Source organism: Oikopleura dioica, chromosome 2, assembly GCF_907165135.1.
Source record: "Oikopleura dioica chromosome 2, OKI2018_I68_1.0, whole genome shotgun sequence".
Classification (NCBI taxonomy): domain Eukaryota; kingdom Metazoa; phylum Chordata; class Appendicularia; order Copelata; family Oikopleuridae; genus Oikopleura; species Oikopleura dioica.
In genome coordinates, this window is record NC_137292.1 from 2,971,922 (window position 1) to 2,987,551 (window position 15,630).

Consider the following 15,630-nt stretch of genomic DNA (forward strand, 5'->3'; position numbering starts at 1 on the left):
TCGTCTCTCGCCATTTTAAAACTTGGTTATGAGAAATATGAGTGCGGAAGAGAAAGTAAAGGTTTGAAAAAGACATTGAAGACACCAATTGTTGACATTTTAGTGCATGGGATGCCATTGCACCGGAGTTCTGAGGCAGCATAATGGTAACACTATTCTTTTCCCAAAGAGAGGAAAAATTCTTTACCAATTTGATGCAGTTGGCAAATACGACCTCAAACCACAGTAAAAGTTTTGTTTTCTTTCTGATTGTTTGATTGAATTCTAGTGGTTTTGAAACGCTGAGGCAAAGGTACACATATCTTGTGCTTGGTTTTATCTTTTGGCAGTCGATTATTCTCGCGACTAATTTCGCTGGACTCGAAAAACTCGGACCAAAGTACACTTTCAAAACCCTCAGTTGTGGTAGAAACTACAAGCAGTGCATGATGGAGTTTTCTTATAACGAGTGCTACCCTAGGTTCAAAAGTTGTATGCAAGAATTTGGCGATTTCGTGTTTCCAACTGGCAATCTGACTATTATCAGTGAAAGAAAAGACAAAAAAATTAAGCATTTCACCGAGAAAGAACATAAAATCAATCTGAAACGCTGTAAAAGACTTAATTTTTATGGTAAAAATAACAAAGAGGGGACACTCGGAAATTTTCTTATTGTTTAGAAATGAAGATCTGCTCTGGTCTCTGCTCAAAAATTGACGAAAATGATCATGCTAAATGCCAGGAGCTTTGCAGATCGCTGATGAGTGACACTGGTAGAATCGATAAAATTTGTCCTTTTGAGAAAAATTGTCCCGCAGGATGCCCTTGTCCATTTTACGAATGTGAATATATCGATAACAGAAAGGTCAATTTCGCATGGTACTATAACGCCACTGACCCATTGTTTCAACTCAAAAATAATACGAGAACAAGAAGTGTGGGAGACAAATTCAAGGATCTGCTGAAAACTTCCTTTGATCCTTTCGAAGAAGACATTCAACACCTGTCTCGTCTTGTCTCCTTCAGTTTATTCTCCATGCGAAGAAAACAAATTTTCGAGAGAGTCATCTATCAAGAAGAATCATATATAGAACCGGATTTCAGATCCCTTGTTATCCCTCCAGTTAATATCACGCCCATCATCGCCTGTATATTTTAAATTTCTTTAAGATCCAAATTCTAACATTTGTTAAGCAAAACAACTCGTTGCGGAAATTGAAGTAGGGCGGCCAATATCTTCTAAATTCGGGGAAAATTCCAAGGAAGAAACCTTCAGGAACTTCTTCGGCTTTTTCAAAACATTGTTTCATCGAGGAAATCATTATCTATTCAATGCGCGTCTTTGTTCCTACGTTTTGGAATCTGGCACTTCTGAGTTTCAGAATTTAGGAATCGTGATTTAACATTACCTGCGGCATTTGGGTAGTAGGGGGTTATCATTTGAACTGATCCTAGCCCTAGACCTAACCCCCCTTAAGGGACCCCGCCGACCGAGCTCCGCGCGCGCTTCTAGCTCTTTTTCACTCTCACTCTTCAGCTGGTTTAATTTTTTCGATCATCGTTATTTTTTGTACACTAACTAAACTTTTTATGCTCTTTCATCTACATTGCTTAAAATTTTCACAGCTAATCGTTACGCTGAGTTAGGGCGAAAACATTGGCGCTCTCTTTCAAGTGTACATAAGTCCTCGAAATATTCGGATTGACACTTCGAGAGTGCCCTCATTGAAAAGCCCGTGTTTTCTTGCATAAGGCTTACTTATTGAGATTTAATAAAAATTTAAGCAGCTCTCGTAATCGAGCGGTTAATAAAGGTTCTTCCGACGAGCGCAGCGGGAATCCCGCGCCAACAGTGTAAAATGGCCGTGTTTCACGCCGAGCGCTCCAGGTAACCCGCATTAATCCCACGATAATCAGGTAAGTAAACGCTTCCAGGAAATCTCAATAAGTAAGCTTTATGCAAGAAGGCACGGGCTTTTCAATGAGAGCAGTCTCGAAGTGTCAATCCCATTATTTCGAGTACTTATGTACACTTGAAAGAGAGCGCCAATGTTTGAGCCCTAACCCAGCGTAACGATTAGCTATGAAAATTTTAAGAAACGTGGATGAAAGAGCATAAAAAGTTTAGTTAGTGTACAAAAAATAACGATAATCGAAAAATTAAACCAGCTGAAGAGTGAGAGTGAAAAAGAGCTAGAAGCGCGCGCGGAGCTCGGTCGGCGGGGTACGGGTATCGATTTTCTAAAGGTGTTTATATTGCCTGTACGACATTTATTATGTCGTCTATTGAATTCTACGCAAAATTCTGAGCATTTTCGTTGTTTAATGTAAGCTGCTATCACTTGTCGTTTTCGAGATATGAGCGCTAGAAATCTGGTCGATAAAAATTTTTTGGCTTCAATTTTTATCAATGAGGCCTTTTTTGAAAGCTCAGAGCACGAGAAACATCATGGTGTTCTTGGTTTTGCTTTAGACAGGATATTTTGGATTCTAGAGCCAAGACATGAATCTTATTTTCAAAAAATGCAAAAATCGCCGAGATCAATTTTTCAAAAAATTATTTTCGATGTAAAAGTTTATTCACTGTTAATAAGCTTCTGACAAAATTAAGATCAAGGTCCGAACTTTCATATAAAAATATGAAATATGCATGTTTACAGGCTACATTTCTCGGAATACGGCCAGTTTTAGGGCGAATTTCGACCTAGATCAAAACTTTGAGGCGAAATTTTGTTAAAAAACCTAAGAGGAAAAAAATTTCCTTCTGACAAAATTAAGATCTAAGATAGTTCTTTATTTAGAAATGATTAGAAACCTTCCACCATTTACAGGTTTTCAGGAATACGGCCTCAAACGTAGCCTGATCGATACCCGTAGCCTTAAGAATTCCAAGTCCCTTACCCTAACCATAAGCCCTAATTCTAGAGATATTGGATCGCTCGAATCATAGGCTCGTCGAGGTAAGGCGAATCTTTGTCCAAAAATCCTAAGGTAAAGTTAGGATAGGCTAATTCGCCTTAGTCGAATTTAGGCGAAAAGGCGAGAGAGACCCCTCTCTACGGACATTTGAAGTGGATATACTTTAGGTACTAATTTGGTATCTTAGAATTTATTTACTGCCTCTCGAAATCACTCATAATAGATGTAGAATGTGACCTGTTTGCTCGCCAAGTTGGAACATTTGGACTATTTTCTTGGACAAAAAGTATGACTCCAAGTGTTGCTGCTGTTTTTAACGATAAATTCTGGTTCTGGTAAGGAAAATTTATAAGATACTTAATCAAAGGCGATTCTTAGTGGATCGATGCTTTATCCTGACAAGTGTTACTTCATCAACCCAGACCAAAAGGGGGCTAAAACTGTTATTGAGGCCAAGGGCCGCATTCTTACTCGCTCAATATCTCCGCTTTCTTCTAATTATGGCCGACATTCGTTTGTATCCAATAACAAGCTGAATATTTTACAGCCTAATCCTCAAATTAGGACTGTCGATTTAAGCACAATGAATGAAGATCCAGATGATGACTGGGACTCATGGAGATATGAGGATCCTCTGTGGGAGTACGAGTTTAGAAATGAGTCTTTCGTGAAAGAATATTTCTCAACAGGCATGTTCTCTATGGAGAGTCTGCTCCCTTACGATACTTTTATGAATGATTTTTATCCAATTCCAGACCGAAAAGGAGTTCTCTTTGTTGCAGTCTTTCGATACCGAGAATTCGACGAAAAACCGTTTAAACCAGCAGGATGCAAACAGTGTCCGATTGTTCCGCGAAAAAATTGGACAAAAGCCGAGTATTTTATCATCCTCTATCGATACGTTTTCGGTCGTTTTATTCGGCTTTCGAGAATGGAAACCAATTTTCGTTATGAAAGCAAATTACGAGGATTTGATTTGAAAACGCCGATTTTCAAAGATGTTTCGGCGCTGGAATCTGATGGTGACATCATTCTTCTTTCCAATTCTGAGTCAGAATACTTCAAGCTTATTTTCGACGAAGAAACGAAAGAAACTGAACTGGAAGGATTCGAAATACCTGGAATAAAACTTATTGCTGCTTAAGGGTACCTAGGTCGAGTTAAGTTACCCCCTAAAACCATTTTCTGACTATAGAATCAGATTTTTCTCATTCTGAGGAACAAAAAACTCTAGAATGACCCTATAGCTTTCTTAACGTTTTCACCGTCAAAAACCACTGTGAAGTTAAAAATCTATAGGAAATGCTAGAAGCTCAAATTTGGGCGAGAAATTTTTTATCTCCAATTTTGCTGATCAAGGGCTTGAATGAAAGCTCATGGCCTGGTTTACATCGTGGTGAAGCTTAAAATCGCCCCAGAAAATAAAACTAATTCCAAAATCGGGTTAAATGGAAGCTTACCAAGCAAAAAATGCCAGATTCGCGAAGACGAGCCCAAACTTTTCAAAATATTGTTAAAAAATCTTCGAAATCCTAAAATTTGCTCTGTCACGATTGAAGAAGAGGCTGTAAACTATATAAATTCAAAAAGAAAAAAATTGTTTGAATGAAAATTTTCGCCTGAATTTAGCGTTGAAGTTGGCCATTTTAGGCCGAGACGCCAACTTTGACGACATTTTTTTCTGAAAATTTCTTTTGAAATTGAAAAAAGTGCTCTGTCACGATCCGAGATCTATCGAATAAGCTTTTAAAAAGATTCTTTCGTAAGGATTAAGGACCCCCCCGTCAACAAATTTCGAAAAATCTATTTTCGGAATTTTAAAATTTTGACCCCGGAAATGGATTCTGCAGGTCAAAAAACGATTTTGAGGCTTCATTTTTTGGGGGTCTATCTCGACTCTAACACCCTCAAAATCGCGTTTGAAAATCGGACTTTTTGACGAAAATTGACGAAAAAGTGCCAATTTTGCTATAATTTCAGATTTTTCTTGGTCAAAAAGTGCTCCGAACAAGTTTTTTGTGATTAATTGAACTTCCAGGAACACTAAGAAGCCAAAATATGGGTTTTTTGAAATTTTCGATTTTTTGGGGAAAGTTGTTGACGGGGGGGTCCTTAAAGGGTAGTAATTTACCCTCAAGGATGGCGAACTCGACCCAGGTAGCCTTAATCTAGGCTCGGCTGTTGAATAAAATTAATAAAAATAGCAATTTATGTTCATTTCCGTTGTCACTTAATCGTCGAATGTTCCGATATAAGTTCAGAAGTGGAACAAGCAGAAAAAGCCAGCCAAACACACTTTTCTCCGCATGCCAACTTCTAAACCCAGTCTCGATAAAAAAAAACATCTCTTTGTCGATTAATCAGATCGTGAAATCGACAAGCAATCTGCCTCAGAAGCGGGAAGATCTTCTTCGGCCACACTACCTATCAAATTTCATTTTCCAAATTCAAAAACTCTCTCTTTTTGCCGACTTCTTCAATTCCAGATAATAGTAAATCCTAGAATTCTCTTTTCATGATTAAAATCATCTTCTTTTTCCCAAATTACTTTTTGCTATCGACATTTTCGACCCAAAAAAGTAAGATTTCGTGTCGACCAGTAGGAAGGACTTTCTCCCTTCTGATTTCCGCTAAATCGTCCAATCTGGCGCTGCCTTTTTAGCGCGCTGTCTCTAGATGTGAGCGGCGACTTCTCCAGAACTCTTATTTTTGCCGGTGCGGAGCGGAAAGTGAAAAACAAGGGGAATTCGCGACTTTGGTTATCGGAGAGATTAGAGAGATGGCTGGGCGGAAGTCACAGAGACTTCGCAACCAAAAGAGGTTAATAAGAAAGTGATAAGACTGATAATAACGGGATTTTGACATGAAAATTTTTTCTCATTTTTTTGGCATAAGAAATTTTAAAAGTTAAATGCCTTTTAATCCAGCCAAAATGAACCGAATTACTAAACCGCTTTATCAAAATTCTTTTCAGTGCGGCGAATAAGGACGGAAAGAAAAAGGCCAAAGTCAAGTCTAAGAAGGAAACATCGAAGGTAATAGTAACATCTTAGTAGCAAAAAGAACTCAAATTTCATTCAGAAAGTCGAGCCCGTTCCTCCAGTCGTTGTGAAGAGCGAACCTCCATCCGAAGAGCCGCAGTCGTGGAAGAGCTTGGAGCCATCTGTCCGCGCATCCCTTCTCAGTGGCTCGCAGACCGCCGAATCTGATGAGGCCCAGCCGAGAGCTCCCAAAGCCGTGAAACTTCTCGACTCTGACGGCAGCGACACAGAATCGATGAGCGCTCCTGCCGAAATCCCTGTCCGAAACAACATGTATCAAGAAAACATGTACGAACGAGTCAAGTCCAAGCGAACGGTGAATCCGGCGAACTTGTCCGTCAAACCGAAACCGTCCAAAAAAGCTGAAAAGACGAAGAAAGAGGTGCCTTCTCGACGAAATCTTCGATCGAACGCGAAGGAAAACAAGGAGGAGGAAGCAAAAGCGGCCGAAACTGGCAAGAAACGATCGAAAAGCAAGAAGAAAAAGGGAAGTTCCGCGAAAAAGGCGACGACGAAAGACAAAGAAGAGGAAAAAGAAGAAGGCAACAAGGATGAAAAAGCACCAGAAGGTCAACCTGATGAAGAAGAAATGGAAAGACATGTAGAGCAAAGAGTTGAAGAGCCCGCTAGATACATCGAAGCCCCGCTGCGAATCGAACGAGAGCCAGAAGAAAATGACGCCGGGAACGACATCGTCGAGCCAGTTGAGACGTTCAAGCATCGTTCCATTTTGGAGTTCTTCAAGCCTGCACCGAAGCGGCCACCGATGAAAGAAGCTGTCAATTTTAAACGCACTAGAGTTGTGCCAGCGCCTGAAGATGTTCATAAGAGTATCAGTGTCGGCACTTCTCCTCCTTACTGGACATCATCGCTTCCAGAAATGATCGACGACTCAACCGGCCTTGGAAAGGAAGGAGAAATCGAGCAGAAATCAGATAAGGTAATTACTGTCCATTTCAACCCTTTGAACTAACTTCTTTTTACAGAACTCCGAATCAATCGAGGATTCGTCGGTTTCGAACCTGGAAGAGGAGACTCCTCAAGTGCCAGAAGCAGCTGAGAATTCCGTAGAAGAAATTTCAGAACCGACCGAACCCGCCGCTGAAACCAACGAGGGGAAATCAAACTCAGAGGCGCCTCTTCTCCCTTCTATCGAATCAAAGACGCCAGAGTCCGAAAATGAAGGTGAAATGGCGACTCAAGTTGAGCTCGATGCTCCAGCCCCAGTGGAACCTGATTTGATGGAGGAACTGGAGCCGATTTCGACTCCAGAAAATTTCGATTCTCCAGCTCAACAACCCGAGAATGCTCCGATCGACCAGATCCCCGAACAAGTTCCAGTTGAAGTTCACGATCTTCCTGAAATTTACCTTCCTGAGCAACAACAATTCATGGTTACTGAAAACCACGAATTTCAGGAAGACGAAGATCTTTCACGACCAAAATCAATGATCGAAGAATCCGACCCGAGAGAGTTTGAAGCTACTGAAGAGCCAGCGATGGAAACTTCCGATTACGCTGTGTCCGACAATGACGATGATGACGCCGAGCCGACAGCAGAAGAGAAAGCAGCAGCGATGAGAGCGTTGATGGAAGGCTTCGACAAAGATAAACTCAAAGCTTTTACGGCAAAGAAAGTATCCTACAGTAACACAGGAAAAGCTAAACATGCATCGGATTGTATGGTCGGCGATAATTTCTTCGAAAAAGGACTTATTAAAATTCGAGAAAGTTTTGATTTCATCGAGATATATTCCGACGACGAAGACGAAGAGAACGACAGGTGGAACACGGGAATGGCGAAAAATAATATAAAAGGTAGCAAAACAAAAAAATAACAATCATTCTCAAATTCGATTTTTAGAGCACTTGGTGTTCTTTGCCACTGGAGTAATCTCCCAAATCGAAAGTCTCCAGATTGCTTGTGACAACTGGAATAAGTTCACAGTTTATGGTTGCGAGCAAATGGGCTTCAAGATCTTTTCAGAGAGGTTCACTGAAAACACGCTGCGAGCTCAACAAAAAGGTCCTAACAGAAAGAGAAAGCGACCACTTGAAAAAGATAAAGGAACAGGAAAAGCATGTATCCAAACTGAGGTAAGGACGAAAAAGCGTTGACGAAGTAACTATTTCTTTAGCCTAAGTGCGTAGTATTGGTTTCGCGTATTTAGTTGATAAAAAATCTCTCTTTTACAAAAAAAGTCTTTGAATAATCTGTCATTTCAGTTGCTGCCGACCAAGGAAATTCGAATTGCCCAAATTCAGCACAAGGAAGGGGTTGAAAATGGTTTAGCTAATTCAAAAACGTCCCCCAGGGGCTTGGGTACCCAAGCGTTGGTGGTGTAATGGTCAGCATTGATGCCTTCCAAGCATTAGATCCGGGTTCGATTCCCGGCCATCGCATACTTTTTTCAACCCCATAAAAGGCATATACTGATCGAGAAGCAGCCAAGAGCAAATACCATCTGTTCGATGAGAAGACTGGCGAGGAGATTGCGAGCATGCAGTTTCCGAGGAAGATTTATCACATTGTCAAGGACCCGACTTTCCACTGCATGTTCTGGTTGGGCATCTATTGCGACCAGAATCCAGTTGCGGAACAGTTGCCTGATGGATCCTTGGTCTGCACCAGCTTCATTGTAAGTTCCATCATTCTAGGGTACGATCGACTCTAGAAATAACCTCAATTTTCAGATCAACAAACGCTGGGCAAGAGAATCGCGCCAAGTGCTGGACAACTCCGACAATTCCGGGATTGGTATCCTCTTCAACACGCAAAACTACCAATCCCTGGTCCGCCAGTTGAATCTCTACGGCTTCCGAAAAGTCAAGCGAAGCTCATCAGACCCGACTTATTCGGTAAGGCGAAAAAGGCAAGTCTGGTCTGGTCTAGTCCGAAAATTTTCTCAGCCAAAAATCAGAAGTCTGGTCCGTCCGGCCGGACTAGACCGGACGGACTTCGGACTAAGTCCGAGCCCGGACTAGTCTATTTAGAGCCCTGTTCCCCTCAAAAGCCCCCTCCTTTCAACAAAACTCTAGAACTACCGCCACGCGCTGAGCTTGACGAAGCATCCGCAAACAGGCGAGCCTTCGAACGAGCACGATATTGACGAGTTTAGACACTCTTTCTTTAGAGAAAGATCGGATAACAAAGTTCTGGTAAGTCTTCTCTCTCCCTCTTGATCCCCAAAATCTGACTTTTCAGAACATCAAACGTCAGAAGCCGTTCAAACCGACGGTGAATGTCTGGCGCCCGCCAAAGTTCGAAAAGTCCCGCAACGCCGCTGCAAGAGCTCAGATGCGGGAACGAGAACGCGAGCGATTGGAAATGACTCCCATATATTCCCAGCGCGGTCAAGCTGGAGACGACGACCTGTCCGATAAGTTCACGGAGAACAACATGGTCAGCCACGCCGGGGGAGTCTTCCTCCTCCCGCCTGAGAAAGCTTCTGAAGTTGCGAAAATCACTGGGAAGAAGCGTCCACTTCAGCAAATCAATGTAAGGTGGCCTTTTTATGTTCAAATCTAGAATAATTTTCAGGAACAGGACGGAGACGACCCAGAAGCTGCTTTTGGTCCACAAGGTTCTGCTTCATAAGATTCCTACGACTGACCTTCTTTACCTGATCAGGGGAAGCCTTCGGCCATTTTGGTTCTTTTCATTTTAAACTTTTGCCTGTTATTTCCTTATATTTATTTCTGAATTTGCCACTTATCACTTTCACATTTTAATTCTCCTGTCAAATTTTAATTTTCCGTTTTAATTTTAATTTTCCCTTATTTTATAAATCCCCTGATCATTTACTGCCTGTACATAAATGTAATAAACTATCATTGCCATAATATTTGCGAAATATTTCACCTTGCAGAAGATTTTGAATTGAAGCTTTTTCTGAGTAGAATTACTCAAATTTCAATAGAAAATAATCAGTGTGTGAAGGTCTGTGAGAATCAAGTGTGGCGCGATCCATTTATTTTCACTGAGCGAGGCGATAAAAGCCACAGATTGACCGAAGAAAGAATTTCCTTATTCATCTCTTATCCAGGATAGGTTATCTTCAACGAAATTTTCTTAGAATAAAAAAAAAGGAGTGGTCGTCATTTGCCCAAGTCGTCATCTGCCCAAGTCGTCATCTGCCCAGGTCGTCATCTGCCCAACTCGGGCAAATGACGATCTTGGGTGAATGACGATCAGTAGGGTAAATCACTAATATTTGAGCTCTTATTTGGGCTTTGTAGAAGAGGCATATAATACCTTTTTATAATCCTCAGAAGCTGAGAATCATTTTGACTATTGATAGTGGGGGGTCATCTCGTACCCTGAGGGCATTTTGGTACCCCGGAAGTCCCAAAATGTGGCCAACTTCGAAAATTCGATTTTTCGAGACCGTAACTAAGCTTTTTAGACGGAGCTATCTATACCAGCTTGTAGCTCAGGCTCTGACGGTCATTTTGAGGGGTAAAAAAGTATGTCCCGGGCTACTCTAAAATGTGGTGGAGGTGGTGCAAAGCTGGGGTCAAGACCGGAAGTCCAGCTAAAATGAACTCTTATGTGATTTAAACACAGTAAATCTTTAAAAAAACAACTGTTAATACAAAATTGGTCACCAGAGGTCAACTTGGGGTCACTCGGGGTCATCTTGGGTGAAGTTGGGGGCGTTTTTTTAATGAAGACGTATTTTTCTAATCTTGACCTTAGATGACCCCGAGTGACCCCAAGTTGACCCCGGGTGAACAATTATGTATTTACAGTTGCTTTTTTAAAGTTTTACTGTATTTAATTCACATAAGAGTTCATTTTAGCTGGACGTCCGGTCTTGACCCCAGCTTTGCACCACCTCCACCACTTTCTAGAGTAGCCCGGGACATATTTTTCTACCCCTCAAAATGACCGTCAGAGCCTGAGCTACAAGCTGGTATAGATAGCTCCGTCTAAAAAGCTTAGTTACGGTCTCGAAAAATCGAATTTTCGAAGTTGGCCACATTTTGGGACTTCCGGGGTACCAAAATGCCCTCAGGGTACGAGATGACCCCCCACTATCAATAGTCAAAATGATTCTCAGCTTATGGGGATTATAAAAAGGTATTATATGCATACTCTACTTAGCAAGAAAAAAAGTGGAAAATATTAGTGATTTACCCTAACGATCAGTAATTGAATTTCAATTTGAAAAAAGCTTTTCTGTGTTTCACAGGAAGGGACTCATCACTGTCCATGTCCGGAAGTCCGGTCGAAATATTTCAGAGTACTATACTCTTTCATACTTGGAGCTAGCTTCCGGAGGAGATTCATAACTTTTCTCTTCTTTTCAAAAGTTATTCCTCAAGTTCAAATGTGTACCGAGACTCGGCTGCCGATTCACTCGGCTCGAGTACCCTCGGTTCCAGTGGGACTGTTCCACTTCGACATTTTAATTCAATCAATTCAAATTTAATTTCATTCAAAGTTCAGACTAAACACAAAACCGACTTTAGCACCTTTTTCCGGCGCCAAGCGTTAGCAAGGCGTATACGCGCAGCTTATTCAAAATAGGCTATTGTTGGCGAAACTCATTACACCTTGTTTTTCGAAACGGTGCTATTAGCATTAAATGCAGAGTTTGAAATTTTCGTGACTCGCGAGCGGCTCACTTGAGAGCGAGATTCTAGCCCAGATTCTAGCAGATGAAATTGTTTTCTCAACAAAAACTTTCGAATTTGAACTGATAAAAGGCCAACTTCCTGCGAGTAGTCTTCTTGCAAGTAGTCAGTTAAACTTTTATCTTGCTGCATTTTTCTTAAATTTTGAATTCAATTGCATCGTCATTCACCCAGTCTCGTACTCTTGCTTCCGAAGTCCTGAACCAGGACTTCTGAGGCAAAATCAAAAGGTGAAAAAGATTGACGCGTCTGGGAGCAACATTTTCTTGGCAGCGGAAAAGGTCTCCAACTCCAGCAGATGATAATTACGTCCGAGCAGAAAAGAAAAGAAGACCAAGATCGAGGGCTGTCTGGAGCAGAGCGAGTGCTCTCAATAAATTTACGACTAACTTAATTGAACCGCGCCCGACCTAGTTACGGAAAAAATAGTTGACACATATCTCGCATATTTCAGATTTTTTTAATTCGTTTAACAAAAACAGAGATTGAAAGTCGAAGATGAGCGATGCTCAAATATTGGCCTTGCAGGCTGAGATTGATGCTCTCAAAGACAAAGTTTCTGTTGATGAAAAGTCTTTGAATCAGGTAAAAATGCCGATTTGAAATCGGCGATTTCTAAAGCTTCCTTATTTTTTAATCTACCGCGCTTCTGGTAGATTTCTTAGGCGAAAAAAAGCGCGGCTAAAATTTCCACGATATTCCAAAAAATATAATGAGTCAGAACTGACAATCGCAATTAATTAAACACTAAGTTTTTATTCATAACTGAAAATTTAAAAGAATTGTTTCTCGCTTTTTCGTATTATTACGAAATCATTTTTTACTACATGAGCTGGGTATTAACAACGTCCTAACTAATTAATTTTATTGATTTAGCAACCTTTTAATGCTGAGAAAATAAGTTGTCCATCATAAATCTTTGCGCCCGCCGCCTTAAAAGTTGCTAAAACTGATGATCGAGACTTATTGTTTAGTTTTTCCTCGTGGTAATGGGCTCATTCGTCATGTTCATGCAATGTGGCTTTGCATTCCTCGAGGCTGGAGCGGTTCGATCAAAGAACGTCGTTAACATTTTAATCAAAAACGTACTCGATTGCTTTCTGGGAGCGATCATTTACTGGGCTGTCGGTTTTGCTTTTGCTTATGGTGACACAGACAAAGATTCCAGCGCTTTCATCGGATCAAAATACTTTTTCTCGTAAGTCTTGAGTTTCTTCTTCCCGCTTGAATCAATCCATCAAAGGATCTACCACGAAGATTACGAAAACTACCGAGCAAATTGGTTCTTTCAATTCGTTTTTGCCGCCACTGCTTCTACCATTGTGTCTGGTGCCGTTGCTGAGCGAACCCAGTTCGGATCGTACCTGATTTACTCGACTTTTATTACTGGTTTTGGTACACGGGCTTGACTAAATCCACCTCAGATTTAAATAGTACTTGGCTGACTAGTCGCTTGACCTAGATTTGCGTCAAACAATTGTCAACTGTTTTATTGTTATTATGAAATCCATGTTTTACGATTTTCTCAAGCCCTAGAATAGTCTATCCCGTCGTCTCTCACTGGGGCTGGTCTGGAACCGGCTGGCTGACTGCCAGTGAAATCACCTCTTTCCGACCTTTAGTTCCTGATTGCGCAAATGGAGCACTCACTTATGGTGGCGATGCGATTGGATTCAAAGGTAGTCTCTTCCTTGTTTCCAACAGTTTCAAGCTGTTTTCTAGATTTCGCTGGATCTGGCCTTGTCCACTGTTGCGGTGGAATCGCCGCTTTGATCGGCGCCATCTTCATCGGACCTCGAACCGGTCGATTTGAAAAAGTCGGCGACGTGAAGCGCGCCAACAACATTCCTGGCCATTCCGTGCCTGTTGCCTCCCTCGGAGCCTTTATTCTCTTCCTCGGCTTTTTGGCTTTCAATGGAGGCTCAGTGTTGGCTATTGTCGACGGTGAGACTGATATTGGAGAGGCGCTGGCAAAGTCAGTCATGAATACGATCATCGGAGGCGCTGCTGGATCAATTTTTGCGATCTCGCTGAATCTTATTGTTTCAATGATCAACGGTAATTCGACTTATTATCAAACGGTCGTTTAAACTTTTCTAGGTGAGCCTCAGTACTGGTCCCTCCTCGTCTGCATCAACGGTGGTCTCGCTGGTATGGTCTCCATGTGTGCTGCTTGCGATGCTCTTAACACTGGTGCTGCTTTTGGTATCGGCGCTATTGCTGGAATGACTCTTTACTGGGTTTCTGCTGTTTTGAAAAAGCTTCACATTGACGATCCTCTTGATGCTTTTGCTGTGCACTACGGGTATGTAACATACCGTCGCTGGTTTATTTCTGGAGAATTTTATTTTGAAACGTGATAAGCGAAACTCTGTTTTATGTTCTCTAGAACATGTCTTCTTTATAATCGGTTCGTAAAATCATTTTAGTGGTGGTGTTTGTGGCATTCTTTTATCGCCTATCTTCGCTGAGTATGGTATTGCCTCAGTTCCTGCCTGTACTCAACAAGAAGACAACTTTTTGCCTTTCTGGAATTCCCAGTGCCCCGATAACCAAATCACTCTGAAACGGTTTTTATATGACAAGGTCCCTTAATTTTGAGGGAATAAAATTTTATTCAAAAGAACATGATTTTATTTCAAAATAAAAACTCATCAAAAGAACCAGGTCGAAAACATCTTCGAGTGCGACTATCTCGCCTACAAACAATGGACGTGGAATTTCATCGGTCTTCTAGCAATCACTGCGTGGACTGGTGCCATTTGCATCGTCATGTTTGGCCTTTTGTGGTACTTCGACAAGCTCAGGTTTATTTTCCTCATGATTGAAAAAGCCAAAGTGTTTCAGAGTCGAATTGGATGTTGAAATCCGAGGTTTGGATATCAAGAAACACGGTGAGCCAGGCTACCCGACGGCCGCGTACGGCCACGGCTGGGACGAAGAAGGAAATGCCGAGGCCGCAAATCCTTTCTCTGGAAATGCTGGTGGTGACACTGGCCGACGGTAAGGGACTCACCGATTCGCCGAGTCATCATTTTCTTCAGGGATGTTAAATCACTCATGGGAGGAGGCTTTTACGAAACCTCATCTGACGGTGGTCTCCTCGCCCTCGCCAAGAGTTACAGAAACTCTCATTACAAGGCCTCGCCAGCTTCACGACGATCGTCGCAAATAAGCCCGGGTGAACAGCGAAAATCGCTGGGAGATATCAACCCCGCGTTAGATACCGTCCAAGAAGACAAGCTCTAAAATCCATTACTCTTGAGGCAAATTAAAACTCGATTTATTAAGTTCACACTAGCGCATCAACAATTTTTAACTACCAATTCCTTCGGATTAATAAAATAAAAAACGAATTCTTCAATAACCAAAAATTGATGAACCTGCAAAAATAACAGGTGCAGGTGCAAGTCTTTCCCTTACCAAGGCAGTCTGAGCTCCATCATTATCTTGATTGCTCACAGAAGTTGACTTGCAGGTGATTCTAGCGCTTCGGAGCACTTCCGGAGTATATAACTGCCCAGAATCTTCCTCGTACCACAAAACTTGAAAAACATGAACTCCCTCTATCTCACAGTCATCATCTTCCTCTCCATCATGATCGCTCTTTTCCTGGTCGTCTGCGCCATCGTCCTTCTCAAAATCAACACCCAACAAGCAAAATTGAAGAGCAAGCCAATCAATCCGCTGGAACAAAGCGTCATGTTCTTCGAAAACATTTTCGACCCATTTTCTCCGCTCAAGAAAGCACCACTCTGCAACAGAACTGAAGAGCCTTTTGTTTGGTATGCTCCTGATGCGCCAGAAGTCATGAGACATCCAGCAGAAGATGGGCTAGCTTCGCAAACGATCATTGGAACGATGAATTTTAAGCCAAAGCGCTTTTCGACAATGGTGAATTTGAGTGATTTTGAAGCTGTTGTCTGACAATTTCGTCATCTTGCCTGTTATTTTTTTTGTAAAATGAATAAATATGAAAAAAATTCTTATCAACTGAATATGGAAAATTTCAAATGACTTCTTGAAATTAAACTTTCATAACCTGATGTCA

General features: G+C 41.6%; 2 protein-coding genes and 1 non-coding gene across 3 annotated transcripts; all 3 read left to right on the forward strand.

Moving 5' to 3' along the window:
• Positions 1-5,606: 5,606 nt before the first annotated feature.
• On the forward strand, positions 5,607-9,772 carry LOC145699135 (uncharacterized). The gene is made up of 11 exons (XM_081776386.1): positions 5,607-5,718; positions 5,873-5,933; positions 5,980-6,879; positions 6,926-7,757; positions 7,804-8,036; positions 8,166-8,207; positions 8,363-8,578; positions 8,634-8,798; positions 8,979-9,098; positions 9,145-9,438; positions 9,481-9,772. The coding sequence occupies exons 1-11, from the start codon at positions 5,678-5,680 to the stop codon at positions 9,535-9,537; spliced, it is 2,961 nt and encodes a 986-aa protein (XP_081632512.1). The 5' UTR covers positions 5,607-5,677; the 3' UTR covers positions 9,538-9,772.
• TRNAG-UCC (transfer RNA glycine (anticodon UCC)) lies at positions 8,271-8,342 on the forward strand. Its single transcript has one exon. It is a non-coding gene; the product is annotated as a tRNA-Gly (tRNA).
• A 2,232-nt stretch (positions 9,773-12,004) lies between the features above and the next one.
• On the forward strand, positions 12,005-14,905 carry LOC145697646 (putative ammonium transporter 1). The gene is made up of 10 exons (XM_081774864.1): positions 12,005-12,164; positions 12,554-12,777; positions 12,823-12,974; positions 13,121-13,258; positions 13,302-13,637; positions 13,680-13,884; positions 14,009-14,165; positions 14,241-14,386; positions 14,427-14,582; positions 14,624-14,905. The coding sequence occupies exons 1-10, from the start codon at positions 12,078-12,080 to the stop codon at positions 14,826-14,828; spliced, it is 1,806 nt and encodes a 601-aa protein (XP_081630990.1). The 5' UTR covers positions 12,005-12,077; the 3' UTR covers positions 14,829-14,905.
• Positions 14,906-15,630: the final 725 nt, after the last annotated feature.

What these genes read in the sequence shown, in the direction of transcription:
- LOC145699135 (XM_081776386.1), top strand. Translation starts at nt 5,678, where the DNA reads ATGGCTGGGCGGAAGTCACAGAGACTTCGCAACCAAAAGAG. An exon ending in AGACTTCGCAACCAAAAGAG is followed by an intron (nt 5,719 to 5,872) that starts GTTAATAAGAAA and finishes AATTCTTTTCAG; the next exon opens with TGCGGCGAATAAGGACGGAA. An exon ending in GAATTGCCCAAATTCAGCAC is followed by an intron (nt 8,208 to 8,362) that starts AAGGAAGGGGTT and finishes TCAACCCCATAA; the next exon opens with AAGGCATATACTGATCGAGA.
- LOC145697646 (XM_081774864.1), top strand. Translation starts at nt 12,078, where the DNA reads ATGAGCGATGCTCAAATATTGGCCTTGCAGGCTGAGATTGATGCTCTC. An exon ending in ATGAAAAGTCTTTGAATCAG is followed by an intron (nt 12,165 to 12,553) that starts GTAAAAATGCCG and finishes CTTATTGTTTAG; the next exon opens with TTTTTCCTCGTGGTAATGGG. An exon ending in GACTTTTATTACTGGTTTTG is followed by an intron (nt 12,975 to 13,120) that starts GTACACGGGCTT and finishes GCCCTAGAATAG; the next exon opens with TCTATCCCGTCGTCTCTCAC.